Source organism: Neodiprion lecontei, chromosome 1 (genome assembly GCF_021901455.1).
Source record: "Neodiprion lecontei isolate iyNeoLeco1 chromosome 1, iyNeoLeco1.1, whole genome shotgun sequence".
NCBI lineage: Eukaryota > Metazoa > Arthropoda > Insecta > Hymenoptera > Diprionidae > Neodiprion > Neodiprion lecontei.
In genome coordinates this window covers 19812414-19837636 of record NC_060260.1, presented here as the reverse complement: position 1 = coordinate 19837636, position 25223 = coordinate 19812414, and the positions used below count along the sequence as shown (strand labels likewise).

Here is a 25223-nt window from a genome sequence, read left to right as displayed (position 1 = left end):
AAAGCGATGTCAGGTCGTGATACTACACAAAGAAACATTAATGAACCGACGGCTTCTCAAAACGGTACATTTTCGATTTCTTCTCCGTCTTCAACACCGCCTAACACCACATTCGGATCAGCTGGTAAACACACCGGCTTCGCATTGGTCATACCAAATCTTTTGAGTATTTTCTTAATGTACTCGCTTTTGTGTATGAATACGGTTACCGCTTGTTTGTTTTTCTCGATCTGTAACCCCATGAATTTTTCCGCGGTTCCGAGCGTGATTCTAAACCCCCTTTCTAAGGACGCTATCACTGACTCTAATACTTTTATCGAGCTCGACGCTATAGCCCATTATCTACAAATAACGCTAATATCACATCAGCGCCACTTATGCGCCCCTTATAAATACACGGACCCGAATCACACTTATTAAGCTTAAAGTCTCTTGGAAACGCACTGAATTTCTCGTTCCAGCACCTTGGTGCCCGTTTCAGTCCGTACAGTGACTTACAAGGAAAGTCTTTCCGCTGACATCCTTCGATTTTGATGAAATTTATATATGTTATTCTACATCAAAATCTAAGAGACATGTTTTTTTTTCATCGGCGGAAAAACGTTTCTAGGGGGTGAAATTATCCTTTGAAGTTAAGACCTTCGAGGGGTACTTTTCAGTTTTCACCTATTTTCACTTGAGATAATCGAATGCACCCAAATGGATAATTACCTTAATGATAAACGATGAAAAATGCAACTGGTTTCATATCGGGGGGTTTCATAGGAAGAAAGTTATAGGGGTTGAAATTCATAAAATCGTTATAACAAAAAAACTATTGCACCTATCTCGATGGATTCAATTGCACTTGAAAGAGCGAAAAAAAATAATACATATGGGTTTTTGCGTATTTCTCGCAAATCAAGTTAAGGGGGTGAACTACTCCTATGTATGTTTACATGTAATCCCAATGAAACGGCAGTAATTCTTTTTTTTTTTTATTCCTCCTCCTAGTGATATGTTTTTTTTTTTAATTTACCGCACCGTATCACGTATATAGCATTTAATGAACGGTTTTATCTAGGAGCCAACTTATTTATAGACCGATCTTTCGTTGAAAAAGTATTTATATCTAACTTATCGATAATTCTGACTGATTTATATTTGGCAATGAGATAACATAAGCATACGATAAGCGCTTACACGTATTCGTTTCGGTAGATAAGACCAAGTTTTGGGATGAGGGACAGAAAAACTGCGTAGTCAAGTAAAAAAAAGAAAGCGTACAATATGCTTGTATCTTTTATTGATAATATGTCAACAGTTTAACAAAATAATCACTAAAGCAATAAATAGAAGCGAAAATATAATCGTACGCTCTATTAGCCGTTGTAAGTACTGCAGTAATGATAGTCATCGAAAAAGTCTTTAAAACATAACGACTTTTTACACCAGGAACAGCGAACAATAACAACATTTTCACATCCTGGAACTTCACAGTGTGAGTTGCAGGAATCTCCAAATGCAAAGTGTACAGGATTTTCAAAATTCGCTGGTTTTTCTTTTATGTAACCACTTTTGTACCAAGAATATTTGAAAAGATCGATATAACGTGGTGACGACAGTTGGTTATGAACAAGTGACTGAAGCTTTATGATATTGTTTCTCAAATGCAAATCAATATCGATTAATGTTATTCTTGGATATGAAGGTCACAACTCAAAACACTTTTTTATAGTGTTTACGTTTCGGCCCTGATGGGGGCCCTCCTCAGAACAATTTATTTAAACATCTGTCACGAACAAAAATAAAATAATGTACAACTAGGTTTTAACAAAATTAAACATAGTCGTATAGATAATATGCAAGGATGTTTAAGCAAGTATAAAAGAGAGGAATTACCTAGTATAGGATGACACTTCCAATTACATCGAATGCGTGTTGGTAATTAATGAATAAATAGAAACAATAAAAACAATAAAAAACAAAAACCGAAACACACTGCGTTCGCGACACGTAGTTCCCAAGAATTCATATTTGTTGTTAATTTTGATAAAATAAAATAAAACACACAGCCGTTATAGGTTGAATCCAGAGCACATTTGCACAAGTGGAACGTCCAGTGTGTACTGGGGGGAGGTCGATATCGATAGTTATCAGAGCAAACGCAGAGTCAACGAGTTAAAAGGAAACCAAAATTTTGTTAAGGAGGTAAAATCGAGAGCAAGCTCAGTCGGTAATGGATAATTACAATGGTCGTATCACATAGGTGTAAATATTACTCAGATGTTCTATGTCTTGTTTTCGGTTGGCAGAATTGGGATGTGCAACAATATTGCACATTTCTAACAATAGCCTATTATAATACAACGGTTCAACGTCAATAATGCTGGCTTGAGAATAATTGAAGGAGTGGTCGAAATCGATGGCATGTCTCGTCAGTGCAGTATAATTATCCTCGTGTTCATGGATATTGCGTTTATGCTCGGTTATCCTGGTGTGTAGTTGTCTACTAGTTTGGCCTATGTAGGACATGTTGCATTGGTTGCAGGGTATTTTGTAAACTACACCAGAGCGCATACCCGGGGGTAAGGGGTCCTTTGAAATTGGAACCGGCTTTCAATGCTTACAAGGCGGCTAACATCAACAAGTTAGCCAATCTGATTAATAACAAAAAACGTCCCACTTCTAATCCAATTGACTCGACCTTTGAAAATTGGATCGTGAACCTTAGCAATACGGAAATTCCTGTCAATGTTACTGACGTGCTAAAAATGGGACCCAAATATGGCATTCCTTTTAAGCCTCACTGCATCCCAACCTACAAACTTATCTCTGATTTCGAATCAAAGATTTCCTTCATTTCTTCTGATTGCCGTAATACGGCCCGCCAAGATTTTACGAACACCATAAAAAAGTTCATCAACACCCCTTCTCCCCTTCACGCTGACAAGAATATCCTTCATTAAATTAAAGAAACTAAGATCTTTCAAAATAACAACCAGGACTTACTTTTCTTGAAAGCAGACAAGGGAAACACGACTGTTGTGATGAACAAACAAATATACGAGGATAAAATGTTGCAACAACTCTTCAACAACAACTCTTACAGAGTTGTTAGATGCGATCTTACCTGTACCTTGCAACAGGAAGTCAAAAAACGAACAACGGATTGGTCTAAAAGCAAACTCATCTCTGATCAACTTAGACGTCATATCGCAAAAACTGATTGCCTACCACCTAGAGCCTACGGGCTACCGAAAATTCACAAACCGGATACACCGGTAAGAATTATAGTTTCGTTCACTGATAGTCCGACTATCAATCTGGCTCGCTTCCTCAGTCAATGTATAGGTAACAACATCGTACCTGCCTTGTCACGTGTAAGAGATAGTTTTGCTCTGGTTAATGCTATTAAGGACTTTCGTCTCCCACCTGATCATATTTTAGTTTCGCTGGATGTTGTGTCATTGTTTACAAATGTTCTACAAGATCTTGCAATCAACGCTGTTAAACAGCGTTGGCATCAGTTGGTGGACAAAATTCCGGTCCCACTTAACGAACTCTTAAAAGCATTGCACATATGTTTTAAGGCTGCCATATTCAAATTTAATCAGAACATATATGCTCAAACTTATGGTTTACCGATGGGCTCACCGCTCTCTCCAATTTTGTCGGATTTGGTTTTGGATGATCTTGAACAATATTGTCTCAACAAACTGGACTTCAAGCCTTCATTCTATTTCAGATATGTAGATGACATAATTACAGCTGTCCCTTCAGATAAAGTTGCAGAAATGCTATCTGTCTTCAACAGTTTCCATCCGAGACTACAATTTACCTCTGAATTAGAGTCTAATCACCGAATTAGCTTTGTAGATGTCCTGATCATCAATGATAACCAGCTCATTAAAACTGATTGGTTTCATAAGGCTACTTGGTCACAAAGATATTTAAATTACCATTCTCACCATCCCAGATCTTACAAAATTGGAACGATTAATTGCTTAGTTGACAGAGCGATCCGACTCTCAAGTATGGAATTTCATAACAAAAAAATTGGTCCTTGATTCAGCAGGTACTAAGTAAAAACGACTATCCACCTCGCCTGCTCAACAAACATATACAGTTCAAATACGATTCCATCTTGTCATTGACCAGCCCCAACAATAATATCGATGCAACTACTGCACAAACCAATCAAAAAAACTATATTTCCATCCCATACGTCGCGGGGTTGTTTGAGTCACTCAACAGAACATTCTTTAAGTACAAAATTCAATTTGTGGGTAAATGTTCACATGATCTATCCTCGATGTTTGATTCGGGTAAGGACCCCTTACCCCCGGGTATGCGCTCTGGTGTAGTTTACAAAATACCCTGCAACCAATGCAACATGTCCTACATAGGCCAAACTAGTAGACAACTACACACCAGGATAACCGAGCATAAACGCAATATCCATGAACACGAGGATAATTATACTGCACTGACGAGACATGCCATCGATTTCGACCACTCCTTCAATTATTCTCAAGCCAGCATTATTGACGTTGAACCGTTGTATTATAATAGGCTATTGTTAGAAATGTGCAATATTGTTGCACATCCCAATTCTGCCAACCGAAAACAAGACATAGAACATCTGAGTAATATTTACACCTATGTGATACGACCATTGTAATTATCCATTACCGACTGAGCTTGCTCTCGATTTTACCTCCTTAACAAAATTTTGGTTTCCTTTTAACTCGTTGACTCTGCGTTTGCTCTGATAACTATCGATATCGACCTCCCCCCAGTACACACTGGACGTTCCACTTGTGCAAATGTGCTCTGGATTCAACCTATAACGGCTGTGTGTTTTATTTTATTTTATCAAAATTAACAACAAATATGAATTCTTGGGAACTACGTGTCGCGAACGCAGTGTGTTTCGGTTTTTGTTTTTTATTGTTTTTATTGTTTCTATTTATTCATTAATTACCAACACGCATTCGATGTAATTGGAAGTGTCATCCTATACTAGGTAATTCCTCTCTTTTATACTTGCTTAAACATCCTTGCATATTATCTATACGACTATGTTTAATTTTGTTAAAACCTAGTTGTACATTATTTTATTTTTGTTCGTGACAGATGTTTAAATAAATTGTTCTGAGGAGGGCCCCCATCAGGGCCGAAACGTAAACACTATAAAAAAGTGTTTTGAGTTGTGACCTTCATATCCGAGAATAACATTAATCAACAAATCATCAAGGTCAAGATAAATCGTCTTCAGCAAATCAATATCATAATTCATCAAATGACAATTATCAGAAAAATCTCTAACAAAATTTTTTCATACTCGAAATCCAAAAACATTGAGGGGCTGGATTTTTCCGGTAGTTCTTTTAGGTATAATCATTACTTTGACGTCTCTATTTGAAGGTTACACATCAAGTACAGCTTGGGGACAGTGTCCAGTCCAAGAATCAAGCAGTAATAAAGATTTTGAACCAACTTTCGGGAAAAATACATGCTGCAACCAAATTTTAAAATGAACTGAAAATAAAAGAACCTATTATTTTTTCATTCGAAAAAATGTCTATACGAAAACAGTGGGTGTAATTTATACCTGAAGTAAGCTTCTCAGACTTGGATACTTCTATGTACACATTATCTGGTCTGAAAAGCGTTTTCTCTACTATTGGACCAATCTTACCAGTTGGTTCTTTTAAACCCAAAAATAGAGGAGATAGCAGGTTGCCGTCAGCTGATATAGTCGGCTGAATAGTGTAACTGTGGCTCGTAGAAGAGACTTGCTTTTCTCCTTCGATTGCTAAAGTTCTTCCGGAATGCATTTCTAGTTGGCAGCCACTCTGAGCGTTAAATGTATTTGACAATCCGTACGTTCTAATATTTTACTTTACAACGTAGACAAATTTTGGAATTTGTTGTTCCAAGACTTTTCCATCTTCAATTGTTTTGGATGTAATGAATTCATTAATTTCTCTCGATACGATACGATGAGCTACTTTGAATGAGTTTATCCACGTACGAGATGCTTTGAAACGAAAATCAGTATGCCCTATTTTTTTTTGAGCATGTAAGGCCCATTTTTTCAAATCAGAATCGTGCACTATTAAACCAGCATCCACAGCAGCTTTGAGATTTTCGAAAGAGTAACCACAAATTCGTGCTAATTTTTCTTTGTATGCCCCCCCTACCCCCCCCTGTTCAAATTATGGGCCCACCGGTGCAACTGTGGTATAGATTGTACTTTCTTGAACTTTTGTAACTCCAACTGCGGAGCCTCTCGCAATTAACGAAAATCATCCGCTATCAATTTACTTTTTATTGTTTTTTATTGTTTTTATTTAAAACGGAATTTCGGATGTTGGTATGACCGAATGACATGCATCGATAAATGGAAACCGAATAAAAGAAAAGTATAAATATAAGAGAAAATAATAAATAAATTGTATAAATAAAATGGGCACGGCGGACATCTAGGACAACAACAATTCCATAAACGGCATACTCGTAAAATTACAGATAAAATAGTACAGGTCAGAATATATAAAAACTTATCATAAGCGGGTCATTGAGGATATTCTTCATATCTCAGTTCCCATTTCTTCAGTTGCGCTCGCTAATTCCGTGCCCAGCCAATTTGAATCCCCTCGTCCGTCATATCTCGGTGGTTTTTCCTTGATCGGGAATCCGTAAAAGATGGGTCGCTGCTACGAGTCCTTTGTTCTCGTAATAGAATCCGTATGCGTTTTACTTCATTTTCGTCGGTTGTATTTATTCGTTCGTTATGATTTCTTGATTTTAGAGCGCACTCTGAGGACGATCGACCGCTCATCCGTCGTCTCCCGCTTATACTTCTCGATCGATTCTCTACGTCTGTCATATCACCGCTTAGGTGAAAGCCCCCCTCCCTACAGATCTACCTATTACTGAGTCCCGTAGTCACTGCTTTGGCGGCTAAATTCAACTGTTACAAAGTGTACTTACATCCAGGCAGAGACTCCATTTTGCAGAATTAAAATAACTCAATTCCACTTGAAGATATATCACTTTGAACACAACGATATTTTTCTAGCGTAGCGCACGACCGACTATACCAGCTCGAGCGCTGTGTTACGAATAAGATCCCAACGGCTAAATGCAACACCTGCAACCTACCGACCCTTGAAAGGGTTCCCCGAAATACCCCTCTACCTGACCCCACAGGTAAAATTCCTTGAATATAAACTTCATTTTTCGGTTTTTGGCCAGCGATTCGGGTTTGGAACCACTGTGGACCGGTGGGAGGGTTTCGTTGTAATCTATTCCTTGCTCCTGCGGGAAACTTCGGGCACACAGCCTTGCTTTAAATTTTGACTCTGTTTTTTGATTTTCAACGATCTTGAACACCCACTTATAATCTATTAGATTCATTGCCTTTGTTCTTTTCAGTAATGTCCAGGTGTTATTTTCCTCATGCGCTCGGAGCTCGCGCACGATAGCTTTAGCCCACTTTGAACCGTCGGGGCCGTTCGTTGCCTTCTTAAAACTTTGCGGCACCCGATAATCCACAAAATCTATCTCGTATCGTTTAGGAAGTTTTATACTTTCCCGATTTTGAAGTCCATATAATTTTTCCGGTTAAACACTTACGTTACTCGGCGCTGCTGTTTCTTGGTTCTCACTTTCGAAGGAGGCAGTCTCTTCATTTTCATCGTCTTCTTCTGCGACGACGAATTCTTCTTTCTCCTCCTCGCTCCGACGCAACTTTATTTCCAATTGAGTCGCTCCTTGGTCATTTGCGTCGTTTACACCCAAAGTCTCGTAAAATACGAAATCTCTGGACACTGAGACAGTTTTCGTTTTGGGATCATACAGACGATAATTAGTTGAATCAGCTTGATACCCTACAAGTATCATTTTGACGGCTTTGTCGTCAAGTTTTCTTCGCAGCTGATTGGGTACATGTTTGTATGCAACTGACCCAAATATTCGAACGTGTTCGAAATTGGGTTTTCTCCCTGTCCATAGCTCGAAAGGAGTTTTTATATTTCTCGTCGATGAATGCGTCGTTCGATTGATTATATAGACAGTATTACTTACAGCTTCGGCCCATAAGTGCTTCGGTAGATCCTGGGCCTTCAACATCGTCCTTGCACTCTCTGAAATGGTACGATTTGCCCTTTCGGCTTTGCCGTTTTGTTGCTGTGAAGTAAATACTGCTTTTCAAATGTCGCGGTTGGGTCGACATGGGCTCTAAACATATCACGTAGTCCATGACGCCACATCCGCACGATATATTATATTTCTTTTGTTTTTTTTCTGCTTTGTGATATATTGTCACATGGCAGCCACGTTATTCTCTATATCAAAACACGCTTCTCTGAATCTGTATTCATCGTGCCTTTTGTAATGTTATACTAATAAAAATAACCAAATTTCAAAACAGTTGCGGCGTGTGAGGTGCCGACGTCTCGAGCACGATTCCTCGATCCGCCAGGTACTCACTCAGTCTTGCGTTTTTGTATTCCCCCCCATTGTCCGCACGCACTCTTTTTATACGACTGTTAAACTTGTTGTACACTAGTGCTACGTAATTTTTGAACTTCTCGAACACCTCGCTTTTGTGTCGAATGAAATATACATGAAAATAATTTGAGGCTACGTCTATGAAGGACACAAAGTAGTTCGCTTTTTCGAGTGATTCTACTTGAAAACGAGCACACACATCTGTGTGCACAAATTCACCCGGTTTTACACTTTTTCTCCCGATTGTTTCTTTAAACAGAAGTCTACGCGATTTTCCAAATTGGCACGGCTCACAAAAAAATTTTTTTCTATTCGAAAATTTTACACCATGAACTAGACCACCCTTCACCATATCACACAGTGCTTGGCTTCCCATGTGTCCTAGACGTTCATATCAAACTCGTAAATTCACCGTTGACACATTCACTTCGTCTGTTATTTCACGCTTCCGGGATATTCGAAAAAACATACGGTATAGGTTGTTATTTTGTCATACACCTACCGCCATCAATTTTTCAGCTTTATAGATCATAATACTGGAGTCCTTGAAAACTACCTCGTACCCCTCTCGTGTACACGTTCCCACCGAGAACAGATTCTTCCGAAGACTCGGCACAAAAAGTACGTTTTTGTTGACGTGAAACTTTTAGGTCAAAAATAATTTATTTGACGACGATTTTTGTTCGTGCACGAGGCATAGCGCATCCCACATTTGTTTTGCCGTATCACACGTCAAAAGCGATTTAAGTTACGATGTCTCGATCGTGGTTGAGATTAACACCATTGCCTTCGCGTTGTCTTTGTGCCACGCGGCAATCACTGCCGGCTCAGCTACTACCGGTAGCCTTCTCGTGCCATTTACCACTGCACTTACACCCGACGCGACAAAAAGCTCTTTTAACTGGAATTTGCAACTTCGAAAATTAGTTCCATCGAATTTTGGAATGTTTCTCACATTTATTTCGTCCAACATTGTCTCTCAATACACATGAACCGTTTCACTTCCAGCAAGACACGTGCTTGCTATAGACGAAAAGCCGCCACGCGGTCTACCGTATCTCACGGAGAGAGAACGCGTTTTTTTTTCTTAATCCCTTTTATTCAGTACTTCTACGTTATGCATCTGGGCCCATAACTTGTTAAATTTGCTCAGTGCTGTAGGAGGATTCAATATTCGGGAATAATAGAGATGCACACGTATTTATCAGTGGAAAATACAGTAATGTAATATTCGTTTATTCTTTGACTGCTCTGAACAACGTTCTTCTTGAGACTAACGAGTAGACGGGAGATCACACATCTTTCGGCTACTCTCACACTTCTATCGTGACATTAGTTCGCACATATGTCGCCCAATCATGAGTGCGCTCGCGTAAAGGCGCACTTCTTTAAATAAGTTTGACAACCTTTATTCAACACTATTCGCACTCGATTGTGCTTACATTCGACGTTTCGGCAGGACCCCGCCTACCATCATCAGGTTTCTTTAACGTAAAATGAATTCACACGATTTTACATGAGAACTATATGGTGTTTACCTTTTAACTAATGTACAAAAATGCCAATATTTAATCATATTATTGAACTACTGTGTGAAACTAAAATATTCCAAACTTACATATATCGACATTCCTTAGCACTTATGATGTTTGTCACTTTATTTTTTGAAATAATTATTATAAAATGACTCAATATCAATCGAGTAAAACCCGAAAACTTATTGATGTAAATGTCCAAATAAAAATTGAGCATCCGTCAGTAGTTTTTGTTTATGTTGTTAATATCAATTTTGATGTTTCACAATTGGGTATCATGCTTTGTTCAGTTGTATATGTACAACAAACAATAGGTTTGATGACTTTATCTTACATTATCCGTATCCGGCTTCCTTCAAGTTCAAAAAGTTTTTTTTTACTTTTTTAATTTTGTTGTTGTACAACGGGTTGTACATAACTTAGATACCTGCTGTTTGGGCTTGACTCAAATTCAGTATGTGCAGCGATATTTGTTAATACAGTATTGTTTGTTTTGCTATATATGCTAGTATAATATTGCATACAATCATTTTAGGAAAAAATATTTTTACAACAACCCAAGTATGTTTATAATATGTCTTAAAACTACTTATGTAATGTAATGTAATGTAACATTTATTTATTGGCCGTAGAACAAAGTCCTCTAACGGTTATAAGGCATACAATTATGTAATTATTATTATTTATACAGAGTGGGTACACAGTTTTTGTTAATTATATCAACAATATACAGATATTCATGTATACCGATATAAAAATAGAAGAAAAAAGAGAAGCAAAAAATTTTTAAAATTAAAAAAAAATTAAATAAAATAAAATAATAATAAACAAGGAATCGTATAAGATTTTAGGTAATATTAATTGTATGGTCTCTCAGTATCAGATTGCTTAACACAGCAAAATAAAAAATAAGAATTTAATTATGAATATGGAAACAATTATAATATCTATCACTAAGATTGAATAGGTTTATCTCACAGCACTGTATTTCGTCAAGGCACTGCTAATCGTAGTTTGTTTGCTCCATCGCGTGAAGGTAACGGAAACATCGCGTCCTAAATTCCTCCAGTGTTGTTGCTGTTGTAATGTCCGGCGGTAACGAATTCCAGAGATCAGTGCCAGTAATTATGAATGAGTTTTTGAACATAGTTGTCCTTGGAATTGGCGCAATTAGCGTATCGGTTCTGTTATTATCTCTGTGCCTGGCTACATTATGATTAAGTCTGATTTGCTTTCCTAGCAGGGCATTTTTGTTGAGTACAAGGATGCCGTAGAAGAGACAGCCTATTAAATATAGGCGACGATTTTCCGGTGAGAGCCATCCGAGATTAACGCGGGCCATTGATGTGCTCGCCAAGTCGTTTTCGCAGTACGAATCTGGCACAGTTGTTCAGCGCAACACATAACTTCTTCTCCAGGTTAAGGTTTAGATTTGTAAGAGCTGTTGCACAGTAGTCAAATATTGGGAGTACCAGATTGACGACCAGCTGTCGCTTCAATGACACCCCGACCTCATTTACGGATTGGCGAAGACGGTATAATGTTCTTGACGCTGAGTTGCATACTCTTGTGACCTGATAAGTCCATGAGAGCCTCGGGTCGAGCATGACTTCTAGATACTTGAAGTTGTCAACGTATTCTATTTCTTCCTCGCCCAGTATAAGTTTTGGTAGCTGATCGACATTTATGGAATTAATGTTAAAGGCGCTGCCGAAGATAATCGCTTTTGTTTTTATGGCATTCATTTTGAGTTTATTTTCCTTGCATCACTCCATAATTGCCGCAAGATCTTTGTTAATCTTGGTTACACTTTCTTCCAGTTCGCTTAATTTACAGGTGAGATAAATAACACTATCATTAGCGTAGAAAAGATGATTGCAGTAGCGCAGACACGTGGGAAGGTCGTTGATGAAGAGTGAGAATAGCAGTGGTGCCAATAGGCTGCCTTGTGGGACTCCCGTCCAGCACTCTTGCCACGAAGATATATTTTGTCCATTTCTCACCGCGTGTTTTCGTCCTGCGAGGTAAGAATATAGCCATCGAATGACTTCCGTTGAGAAGCCTAGTCTGCGCAGCTTGGTCAACAGCAGTTTGTGATCTACCGAGTCGAATGCTTTTGCAAAATCCAGGAACACAGCTATGATCATCATCTGTTCGTCTATTGCAGCACGTACATCATCTGAAAATCTTAGGACAGCTGTCTGTGTGCCCATACCGGGCCTGAAGCCAGTTTGATAAGGATCAAGAATATCATGGTCATCAACATATTTGAGCATTTGATCAAAGACAATTCGTTCACAGATTTTCGACATGCCGCATAGGATAGATATTGGCCGCAGGTCCGACAGCGACTCTGGGCTTCGGATTTTCGGTATTGGCGTGATTAGAGACGATCGCCATTGAGTCGGGTAGCAGCAAGTGTCCAGGGAGTTATTTATTAGCTCCGTAATAAGCGGGGCAATCAGATTCTTCAGCATTTTCAGTGCTTGCGCAGATAGTCCATCAATCCTAGTCGCTCTGGAGGTGCCAGCTGCAAGATGTTTCATGACGTCATCGATATTGGCATGGGTAAAATGAAAATTTTCGTTGGCCTGCACTCGGCTCAAACTAGTTAATAGGCCGTCGAGCGGTGGAAGCTTCCTGCCTGCAATTGTTGTTGCATAGTAATTGTTTAATGCCTCTATATTAAAGTTCAGCGCCCCTCGCGACTTTGTTGAAGCCACCGTGAGACCAAGTCTGTCCATTTCATCCCAAAACTGCCTCGTGTGACCTGAGTGATTGAAAACTGATTGTAGATAGTTTGCCTGCTCTTTTTTCCATAAAGACTGTGCTTGTCTGCGTATTTGCATGTAAGACTCCCATGCTTCACAGCGGCCATTTCTTTTGAATCGTCTGTAGCATTTGTCTCTCTCTTTACGTTTCTCACTCAATTCCTGTGTTAACCAAGGGGTTGGGCAATGCTTTGCTACAAACTCTTGAACTGGAACACATTGGTTGATGATTTCCTGAACCAGGCAATTCAGCTTGTCTAGGTGCTGGTCTAGTGATTGCTGAGTACCGTTAGTACCATCCAGCTCATGTTTTTTTCTATTGATCAGTTCTGTGGCTGCATCAGAGTCAATCTCTTTCCATGATAGGCATTTAATGATCCGTCTTGCCGGTTTTGAGTGTTTGTATCTGAGGCAGATGTAGATATGGTCGTGAGATGATAGGAAAGGTTGACCTGATTGACCCCAGGCGTAAAGTTTAGCTAGGTGACTGACTGCGCATACATCAATCCAAGTGCTCGCTTGTGCTGAATGATTGGTTAGCTGTAATGGTACAATACTCAGTCCGGACGCATCAAAGAGGTCTCTCAGTCTTACTGCTTTATCATTTGTTGTTTGAAAATCTGCATTAAAGTCCCCTAAAACACATTAAATTTGTAGTTAACTATTCTAGGTGCAATATCATCTGCGAACAGACACATGTATCCCGCTTTCGGTGGTCTGTAGACAACAGCAACCATGATCTTGTATTGTGACGGACCCCAGATTTCTGCTATCAAATATTCTGGAATGATTACCTGCCCATCTCCAGCGGATGAGCTTAGTAGACGGAAGTTGAGTTCTTTCTTGATATACATCGCCACGCCGCCTCCTCCCTTATTGTGCCGATCAACCCTCAGAATGGTATATCTTGGCAGTTCGACTTGTTGGTCCCCAGTAGCGTCATTGAGCCAGATTTCGACAACTCCAGTCACGTGGTAAGGATTAGTGCGGAAAAATTCTCTGAATTCATCAAGATGAGCCATTAAAGATTATGCATTTAGGGAGCAGATATTAAGTACCGAGAGTTCAGTTTTGCTGGTGATAATCGACGTTATGAGAGACCCGAATAATTAGCGTGAGATCTCCTGCAGGTCCGTAGACGGCAGGATTCTCACTGCTTGCGAGTTTGAGATTTCCTTAGGAAGACAGCGCCATCAGCGATCCAGATGTGCTTTCGTTCAATTTGTGGAAATGCCTGAAGATCCGGTCTCTAAGCTGATGCAGCTGGGCTGGCTGACGATGGTTGACATAGATTTTGCTTTCTGGGAAAGAAGGGTTAACATGTTTAGCAGTTAGGTTCTTCTTCTCTTTCTTGGCATTGATCACTTTCCTGCAGCAGTCATTGTTCTTCATCATGAGGACGATTGAGCGCGATGCCGCTGAGTTTCCATTTGGACTCAGCCCTCGAGCTCTTGACTTTTTGCCCATTCTGTATGCATTGACAATTTTTGACAAACATTGAAAAACACTGTTATCCGATTGTATACCTAGTGCTTTAATAAGGGTGCCAGCCAATTCTTTAAGGTTTTCACCATCAGCTTCAGGAAGCCCGTTGACGATTAGCTGGTTTGATACCTGGTTGCAGGCGGCACATAGTAATACAGCTTCGTTAGCCGCTGAAAGTAAGGATTTTGCCCCAGTTGTTTTTGTCTCAACAATGCTAAGCCGGCGGTCAAGGTCGTTAGCTAGACTTGCAACTGTTTCAACTCGTTCGGCAGTATCTTGTTGGGCAGACCTAAGTGACCCAATGTCTTCCCGAAGCGATGCTAACTCAGTTACAATCTTATCCACTTTGGATTCACACGTCTTCAGTCCATCCAGTTTACTATTGATGGATTCTAGTAAACTCTGAACCAAGCTGTCAGTGATAGAGCACGCTGGGCACTGAAAACGTAGCCGTTGGACAGCCTCAAAGTCACTGTCAGCATTTAATCTAATGCTGACACATTCTGTATGAAAGCTGTGTTTACAAACAGCTCCAGTAGAGAGTCCCTCCGTGGCCCGAGCAATGTATTCGAAACAGAGCGCGCACGTGACTTGAGGCATATTTGGCACTTTGCTCACCGACTAACCTTAAAATTCCACAGCCCGAGAATAAAAATTTGTTTGAATAAAAATTCTGATGGGAGTATTAAGTCACAATGAATTTTATCGTTACACTCGAATAATAAATTTTTCGGAACTGAATGAGCACACGTACGATTTTATGCGTAGCTTAATTCGTCCATATTTGGTAAATAAACGTAAGCGATTGAAAACACGTATACTCTGTGATAAGATAACGGGAATAACATAATATTGATAATTTTATATAAATTAAACTTTGAGCTCGAATAACTTTTGAACCAGTAGACTTGACAAAAAATCGTACTCCTACCTTTTTTATAGAGCGTCGAATTTCCTACAAAAATATGTACTTCTCATTCTTGTAGGTCAATTCGTCACCAACATGAACAATTTAAAAGAACAACACACATTTTTTACATGTTATTTCCATAAGAAACTTTGGCGGGAAAGCGGAATATCTTAGAGTTAATATTGAGAGCTGAAATTTTTAGAGGATTTTTATTTTTATTGATTTAGAAGCGTTTGAGCCCCTGGGAGCATACAAATTCGAAAACACCCCTGTTAAGGGACACCCCAATGTACATAGTATAGATACAGACGAATGAAAGATAGAAACAGGTAACATACAAAAAATAAGAGGCGCCACATTAAGCGTACGCAAGCACCAAACTACGAGCTTTGGATGTAAAAGAACTTCACGAATCATTGAATAGGTCTAGCCACTAACGGCTAGCATTACCTGAAAGGCTTAGTCTAGCGACAATCACCCTGTCTCTAAAGTCGCCAGAGCAAATAGAGAGTTATTGAGCCTCAGACCAAGCAAGGGAACTCTAAGTGGAATAGAGGTAGAAGGTCAACACAATCTATGTAGCCATTCCAGAACTTGAACAGGAAGAGAAGGTCATTCAATGACCGCATGGAACGCAGGCTACACACCCTCATGCTGGAAGCAATAATTTGGTAGTCATGCTCTATTGGCTTCAAAGGTTCACCTTCTTTAAAAGCCAAAAGCCTGAAAAATTTGAGCTGCATCATCTCTAAAGAACGACAGATGCAGTCGGTATAAGGAGACCAGATCGGGGAAGCATACATAAAAACAGGGCTCACCAGGCCATTGTACAAGTTCAGCGCAGTTTGCAGTGAGTTGAAGTCCTTACAAGATCGCATTACAAATCCGAGTGACTTCATGGCTTTATGAATAGTCTCAGCAACATGAGGAGTAAAAGGAAGTTTAGAGTCTAAGATCACTCCTAAATCTTTAATCTCATCCACTTGACTAAGCATATGGTGGTTAATCGAATAATTAGAAGAGACCAGACTTCGGGATCTTCAGAAGGAGATATATTGACACTTCTTATAGTTTAACTTAAAGGGGGATGTCCAGTTAGAATTTTGAAAAAATCGATTTTTCCCATTTTCTAAAAGTACCATATTTCAAGAGTATTTTCCGACAAATTACAAGCAAATCGGATCGTTATTCGCCGAGGTATATAACTTTGAAGGACACCGTGTCTGACAAAGCTAACCGGCGCTCCCTCGAAAATACTCGAGAGGCAAAGGAAGCTCGTCGTCAAGAAAAAATTGCTGCAGGTGCAGCTAACAAAGCGGAGGAAGGCGCAGTATATGGCCCAGGAATAGACGATTCAATGTAAGTTACAAAATAATTTTATATATTATAATAATTTTTTATCTGCATGCAAATCGTACTCAAAACTTCAAACGCGTTTTTCTCGAAACCATGTTTTCGAAGTCGGTGATCACTGTAACTCGAGAACGGCTTTACCGATCGGTTTGAAATTTGTCTTACTTATTATTGAGTTTAGTTTTGCGCGTGCGTAGAATAAGTGAGAGAGAGGGAGAGAAAGGTGAACGGTTACCACAGGTGTAAAGCATGCGTCTCGTCAGACTGTTGAACAGAGCGCAGTAGAGCGAAGCTCAAGAGACATTTTCTATTCTGTCATATCTATATATATATATTCGTTAATACATTTTCATATAGTAAAAATATATTACGCGGTGTCAAGTTATTCTACTGTTCCTTTACTCCTATTCTTATTTTTCCGAGATCTGCTCCAACAGGTTATGGGCCCAGCACCCTAACTGAGTAATCTGAAAATAATTGGAGAAGTCTTTGGACGAAGGCTAGAGAGAACAGGAGGTGAGTCGGAGCGTCCATAATTTCAAGCACGTTTTCTCGAAGCAAGAAGTTGCGACCACGAGGTCTATTGAGAATCCGAAATGTCTGAAATCACCTCGACACGAAATATAGTAAAATTCAACGGCGGGAATTTCCAAACATGGAAATTTCAGGTGAAAACATTATTAAATGCGTATAGCATACTCGAAATCGTAACAAGCGAAAATGAGATGCCGATCGGTGTCGATGAAGCAGATCTTATAAGAGAATGGAAAAAGGAAAATTCGCGCGCAATGATAGTAATCTCTACGTTGTTGGAAGAAGATCACATGCAACCGTTATTAACATGTGAAACGGCTAAAGAGATGTGGGATATATTGCTAAGGATTCATGAGCAAAAGTCAGTACAAAATGTGCTGCTCTTGACGCAAAAATTCCACGAGTATAAAATGGCGCCCACTGATTCAGTCGTGCGACATATCGCACATGGCCGCGCATTTAGACAATATTGGTGAAAAAGTGTCGAAAGTTACTTTAATCACGAAAGTGCTCGCAAGTCTATCCTCGAAATACGCAACGTTTCTCATGGCGCGCGGCGTGGGATAGTGCCGACCCCGAACGACAAAATTTGGAAAATTTGCAGGAACGGCTAATTCGTGAGGAAACGCGTTTATCAATGAGTGATGAATCGGAAAGTGTGTTCTTGGCATATCGTAAAAATGAAAATAAAAATTGTTGAAAGGACAAAAACAAAAGTGAACAAGCTAAACAAAAGAAAGAAAACGAAAAAGAACGTACCGGTTATTGTTACAAGCGCAAGAAAAAAGGACATTTCATTCGTGATTGCACAAGTAAATATTGTGTAAGAAATAAAAATAATAATAATGAAAGTAATTCTCAAGAAGCACGTGATTACGTGTTCATTGTCGAGCAAACACCTGTACGAAAACAAAATCAGTCGAACGAGAATATTTGGAACCACCTGTCGGTATAGTGAACGCAATACTAAACGCAGATCAAAAAGAGGTCTGGGTTACCGACAGTGGGGCGTCCAAACATATTACGTGCAGACGAGACTGGTTCGAGAGTTACAGTGCAGTAACCGACGGCGGAAAAGTGATGCTCGGTGATGATACCGAGTGTGATGTAATCGACAGTGGGACAATACCTATCCAAAAGTTAATAAACAGTAGATGGATAGATGCGTGCATCGTAAACGTACTACACGTCCCTGACATCAAGAAGAATTTCTATTCGGTCGGTGTTATAACTACAGGTGGTCGCGAAATGGTTTTCAAAAACCATTCGGTAAGAATTATAGACAATGGAAGAGTGTTAGCATCGAGAGTAAAGTTAAGGAACGAAATTTACCGAATGCTGTTTCGTTCTCGTAAAATACCAAACATCGGGAAAGCGAATACATCGACGGTTGATAATCAAGTATAGCACGAAAGACTAAAGCATATTAACGAACGTGATTTACGAGAACTAGTAAAAAAAGGGGCTCGTAACGGGTATTTCGCTAAAAGAAAAAAATAACTTATTCTGTGAGTCGTGCAAAATCGGAAAGTCTCACAGACTACCGTTCCGAAAACTAAGAGAACGCGAACCAACGCTTCCAGGTGAGTTTACACATAGTGATGTATGCGGACCGATGCAGGAGCAAACGCCTGGGGGAGCGAGATTCATGGGTGACGTTCAAGAATGATGCTACAATCTTTCGGTTTGTATATCTTATCAGACATAAAGGAGATGTGTGTGAAACTTTTCAGATATTCGACAAAATGATTGAAAATAGGTTCAATCGAAAAATAAAGGTGCTTCGTTCAGACAATAGAACGGAGTATCGGAACAAAATGATAGATAAATATCTGAATTTTAGAGATATCGTGTTGAGGAATAAAAGGTTTTTCATACTCTTCTGCCTCTTTCGTCTGACTCGTCGACCGCCTGAGAGCGCTACCAATGGCGTGGCCAGTAAGGCAGCCAATGAGCGTGTCACAAACATACGATAGAGGCTTATGCCGGAAGTTCGAGTCAGTCGTTATCTGGCATTCCGTTATGTAAACATGCAACATATACAATAGAGAATAATCTTGTCTAATCCATAATAATCCCGTTATTCAAGATCCTAAAATAACCCGCAAGACACAAATCAAGGTCCTCGTCTCAAAATATCACGAAAAAAAATTCAGCACCATACACTCCGGAACAGAACGGACGAAGTGAAAGGGACAATTGGACAATAATAGAAAGTGCGAGGAGAATGATATTGGTGAAAAATTTACCGACAACGCTATAGGGCGAGACTGCAAGAACAGCTGTCTATCACATGAATCGCAATGGGTCCGTAAGTGTACGTGAACGGAAAACTCCGTTTCAAAAATGGATGGACAAAAAGCCTAATCTTCAACATCTAAGGATTTTCGGTTCCGATGTATTTGTCAATGTTCCGAAACAATTGACGAAGAAATTCGATCTTCGGGCGGAGAAAATGATATTCGTCGGTTACGACTGTGATTCAACGAATTATCGTGTGTACGATCCAAGCACAAGAAAAGTGACGGTATCACGCGATGTGACATTCAATGAACGAAACAACAACATCGAGAACGTACCACGAGAAGAGGATCGAGGGGAGCTACTTCTTCCAGAAGGAAAAACGAAAATCTACGTGTTGACTTGGTTCGAGCAGAGTCCGACTATACCCGTACCTCGACTCTCGAGCTACCGGTAAACGACGCGAGATACCAAAGTACAGAGAGAGAAAAGTAGTATAGCAAGGGGGGTTCTGCGTAGAAACACCTTCTTTACCGACCGAGCCGACCAGTCCGCCTATACATTCTCCCCAGACTCAAACCCTCTTCCGCTCCGCGCAGCCAAGACTCAAACCCTTTTCCGCGATGACGTCACGTCCCGCATTCTTCTCCCACGATAGGACTGCTGATGTGTAACATGAACCACTCCGAATTCCTTTCCCACGGTAGGACTGCTGATGTGTAACATCAACCACCTCACATTCCTTTCCCACCTTATCAACCACGTGACATTCCAAAATTAATAGTTCCGAGAATTGTTTGTCCCAAATTCAACGTCGCACCGAAATCCTTTGACCGCATGCCGCTCGCCGTCAAGTCGAAACTTGTCGAACGCATTGTTTTGTCTAACCACCTTATCAACCACGTGACATTCCAAAATTAATAGTTCCGAGAATCGTGTTTCACTTATTCGGATGTCGGTTTGATATCAACCACGTGACATTTTTTGGCTTGTAACTGCCGTGTGAACTCTACGATGAGTATTTGGACGGGTTCAGACAAGACCAGAGTGCAAGATCGGCCGATAGCCGCGGTACATTCAGAGCCATGGATCTGCGGTGTTGGGTTACCATCGCTGTTGGAATGCCAAAAGGTGCGCGCGCATCCGTACAGCTGCCCTATAAAAAGGACGCTCATCACAGCAAACGATCATTACGTCACAACCTGTCAAGTATACGTGAGGAAAAAGCTCAAGATGGAATCCGCGAAGTGTTTGAGATTGATCGATATTATGGAATCGGCGTTCAAGATTTTATCGGAAAAATCGTCGCCGGCAGAAATTGCAAAATGGATTCGATTCGGAACCCAAAATATCAGGCTATTGAATAGAATCTTACGCAACAACGCCTCAACGATCGGGGAGAAGACAAGAATTTTGACAACAATTGGAATTCTGAAATCGTTGGCAGTCAAATTTCAACAATTTCAAAAAGTGGGTGACGGATTACGAAGCCGTCGAAGAAGCGATCGAGTACGGTGGGAAGATTTGGAGACAGCTTTCGAGAGTCGAATTCGAACGGGAGCCATTATCAATCTGCGGCATAAAGATTTGAACAGGTTTTTGGAAGATGCGAAACACCTCGTCGTTGCAAGACTGAAGAAAATGCTACGAAAAGTGGGAAGTTTAAAAGCAAACTGTGTCTTGTGTTGTAAATTCAATATAACGAAAAACGCTGAACTTGTTGAGGAAATCAAATATTTTAACACCAGAAACCAGATCATCCTCCAGCCAGCTGACATACACGGGTGGTTTGAAGAGAACGTAAAGCAAAAAGTGTTGGCCAAGGTGGAAGATTTTCAAGAGAGAGACTCTGGTTGGTCGCTGACCGAAATAATCAATTTGACTGTAAATATCAACAAGTACGTGCCACTGCGAGGCGGTGTCTTCACATACACACCACTACCGAAAGATATTCAAGATAAGAAGGCTGTCGTCAACATCCGTAACAGAGACGCGTATTGCTTCCTCTGGTCGGTCACCGCAGCCCTCTTTCCAGCCAACAACAAAAATCCCAATGAAATTACTTCGTATCCACATTTCAGCGCAGTGCTACAATACGACGGGTTGCATTTTCCAATGTCTTTAGACAAAAACACCATTTCAAAATTTGAGAAGCTTAACGGTCTTTCAATTAACGTTTACGGTATAGATAGGGCGGAAAAAAAAAGCGCAGTGAAATTGTACCCATTTATTTAAGCCGAAACAAGTCTGATAAACCTACAATCCATCTTTTAGTAATAGAGTCTGAAATCCCTGACGATGATGATGTAGATATGGAAAATTATGAAAAAAACAGAATCTTTCATTTTACTTGTATTCGAAATCTGTCTCGATTAACAAGATCTCAAATTTCTAAGCATAAATGTCGTACTTGGTTGTGCGATAGGTGTCTGTCTCATTTTAATTTCGAAAGATGTTTGTTGAAGCACCGAGCTGATTGCATGAATTTAAACAAAACCAAAGTTATTCTACCTACAGATGAGGAAAAAATACTGAAATTCAAAAATTTCAAGCACAAAGAAACCGTTCAATTCTGCATTTACGCGGATCTCGAATGTTTACTGCAACCCACACATGAAAGTTTTGGGGAAAATAGAACAATTTATCAGAAGCATCTTCCGTATAGTATAGCTTACTATCTACATTGTGCGTTTGACGATTCGCTTTCGAATTTCAAAATTAATCGTGGAGAGACTTGCGTTCAATGGTTTGTGAACGAGTTAGCGGAATTGGCACATTCGTTGGAAGTTTATTTCAAAACTGTTGTACCGATGGAACCACTAAATTTCAATCAAATCAACGAATTTCACTCAACAACAGTGTGTCACATTTGTGAAAAACCGTTTACACTCGCAGACGTGAAACATCGTGATCACTGCCATTTCACGGGAAAGTACCGTGGTGCTGCTCACCGAGGTTGCAATCTAAATTACCAAAATTCGCACATTATCCCACTGATATTTCACAATCTGTCGGGTTACGATTCACATTTTCTGATCAAAGCACTGGCTACATCGTTCGAGGGCACAACTGAGCTTCTACCCGTAAACAAAGAAAAGTACATTTCATTTACAAAATATGTCGAAGGGACAGATATAAAGTTTAGATTCGTAGATTCGTACCGTTTCATGCCCAGTAGTCTTGAGAAATTAGCAACGTATCTCGGTGATGATCAGAAATCAATCACACGAAAATTTTATCATAGCTCAGATGAATTTCAGTTATTGACCAGAAAAGGAGTGTTCCCGTACGAATACATAAACAGTTGGGAGAAGCTCGAGGACAGACGGTTACCATCCAAACAACAATTTTACTCAAAATTAAATGATCAGGATATATCAGACGACGACTATGCACATGCATGTAAAGTTTGGCAAACTTTTAACGTTCAAAATTTGGGAGAGTATTCGGACTTGTATTTACAGGCGGACGTGTTTTTACTGGCCGACGTTTTTCAAAACTTTCGACAGAGCTGTTGGACAACGTACAAACTGGACCCGTTACATTACTACACAGCGCCCGGTCTGTCGTTTGATGCAATGTTAAAATGTACAGGCATCGAACTCGAGCTTCTCACCGACATAGACATGGTTATGTTTATCGAAAAGGGTATTCGAGGTGGTGTGTCACAGTGTTCGAACAGATACGCAAAGGCCAACAATAGATATATGGGAGAGGAATTCGATCCTGAGGTCGAAGAATCTTATCTCATGTACTTTGACGTTAATAATTTGTATGGTGCTGCTATGAGCTTTGCTCTACCATACAGTTCCTTCGAATGGTTATCAGACTTCGGACAATGCGACGTTCTTACCACCTCGGACGATGCGGAGTTTGGTTACATACTGGAGGTGGATTTGGAATATCCTGAGGAACTGCATGAAATTCATAAGGATTTACCACTGTGTCCGGAGCACTACATACCTCCGATCTCGAATAGTAAGCAACCGAAATTGACGCCCACGCTATTTTCCAAGAAAAACTACGTTGTTCACTACCGCGTTTTGAAACAATGCTTACAATTAGGCTTAAAATTACTCAAAATTCATAGAGTTCTCAAATTCAGGCAAACACCGTGGCTCAAAAAATATATAGATTTGAATACCGATTTGCGAAAAAAATCTGACAACGAATTTGAGAAAAATTTTTACAAGCTAATGAACAACGCAGTTTTTGGCAAAACTATGGAAAACGTGCGAAAGTATAGAGATGTCAGGCTGATCACGAAATGGGATGGAAGATACGGTGCTAGAGCTACCATAGCCAAACCCAATTTCCACAGCTGCACCGTTTTCGACAAAGATATAATTATCGTTGAAATGAGTAAGACGAAAGTCAAGTTGAATAAACCATTGTATGCAGGTTTCTCCATCATGGATCTGGCTAAAACATATATCTACGATTTTCATTACAATTACATTAAGCAGAAATTCGGCAACCGAGCAAAATTAATGTACACGGATACCGACAGTTTGATTTACAATTTTACCGTCCCCGACATATACGAACACATGAAGGAGGACTTGCACAAATTCGATACTTCTGATTATCCGCTTGACAACGTTTACGGAATACCTCGAGCAAACAAAAAAGTTCTCGGCTTGATGAAAGATGAGAATAATGGAAAAATCATGCTCGAATTTGTAGGATTAAGAGCTAAGTTGTACGCATTCCGAGTCTTGGGAGATGAGAAAGACAATAAACGTGCCAAAGGTGTCAAAGGATCAGCGTTGAGAAAAATAACTTTCAACGATTATTTGGAATGTGTTTTGAACCGTGAAAATCTATCCTCAAATCAGCATTTGATATTGAGTCGAAAGCACGAGGTATACACCGTAGAACAGCAGAAAGTAGCACTGAGCTGGAATGACGACAAGCGGATCGTGTTTCAAAATACAACCGACACGCTTCCGTGGGGCTACAAGCCTACACCTTAGCTTTGTAATTTATAACTGTACCATGATGTATAAAATATTATTGTTATGTAGGATAGTGAATAAGAACGCTCCGAAATATAAGAAATTGTACAACGATGCATATGTCTGTCGATTGTCTAAAAAATAAAGACGCATACTTGTTGTGTGTCGGATATAAAATAAAGAGGGACATACGTTTTTACAAAAAAAATTCATTTATTCTGGGGGAACGTTATATGAGCGAAAAGTGAAAACTTCATCGCCAGTCTGAAGCTGTTCTTCTTGCAAATGAGAAGTGCTCTGGAACAACAACGTGGATTGAAGAAACGACTAGAACTGCTCCTCAAGAATATTGGAGAAGTAAAACATCTGCTGAAAATCAGATCTGACCTCAATCAACTCACAAGAGATTTCGAGCACATACAACTCGACCGTAACGATCATGGACTTTTCAAAAATTGAACGAAGTCGCTCGCCTGGAGACACTTCTGCCCTTGAAAAAGCTTTCGGACCTCGAAGTATACTTCGAATACCGGGTCAGTGGCGTTCGTCGGGTTAAAACGAAATTTGGAGACAAAATCGTTCTGGACTTGGATGACTCTTTCACGATTTTTCTGCCCAACCGACTGACCAAGGCCCTCCACGAAAATGAAGATTTGTTCCAGAAGGTGACGACAGCCAGTAAGGAGATACGGTTGCATCTACGCTATCTTGGCGGACCCTACGGTCAACTTGAATTCGTATACGTATAATCTGAGTATCGCATTCGAATATCCAATGTTCTGTGTAAGTCTTACGTTCAATAAACAAAAAAAAAGATTGAAATTATGAATATTTTTTCATTTATCCATCATGTATACCTTTGATCCTACGTACGTTTTGTACCTTGTAATTGTATCTAGAATTAAGTGTCAAAATCTAAGAAAATGCTACTCCG

General features: G+C 39.9%; 3 protein-coding genes across 5 annotated transcripts in view; 1 reads left to right on the top strand and 2 right to left on the bottom strand.

Moving 5' to 3' along the window:
• LOC107226446 (sialin) overlaps positions 1 to 25223 on the bottom strand; it is a 135473-nt gene that overhangs the window by 53328 nt on the left and 56922 nt on the right. The window contains exon 1 of one of the 3 annotated variants that reach the window (XM_046738368.1): positions 8482 to 8512. The exons of the other annotated variants lie outside the window; for them this stretch is intronic. The gene's annotated coding sequence lies outside the window, so the exon portion shown is untranslated. Of the gene's footprint in view, positions 1 to 8481; positions 8513 to 25223 lie in introns of those variants that run through there. 3 annotated transcript variants of the gene reach the window in all.
• On the top strand, positions 3030 to 4064 carry LOC124296593. The gene is made up of 2 exons (XM_046746627.1): positions 3030 to 3919; positions 4058 to 4064. Exons 1-2 carry the CDS (start codon positions 3030 to 3032, stop codon positions 4062 to 4064), a joined length of 897 nt encoding a protein of 298 aa, XP_046602583.1.
• LOC107216741 lies at positions 11804 to 13830 on the bottom strand. The gene is made up of 2 exons (XM_015654020.1): positions 13503 to 13830; positions 11804 to 13443 (listed from the first exon to the last, which is right to left on the bottom strand). Exons 1-2 carry the CDS (start codon positions 13828 to 13830, stop codon positions 11804 to 11806), a joined length of 1968 nt encoding a protein of 655 aa, XP_015509506.1.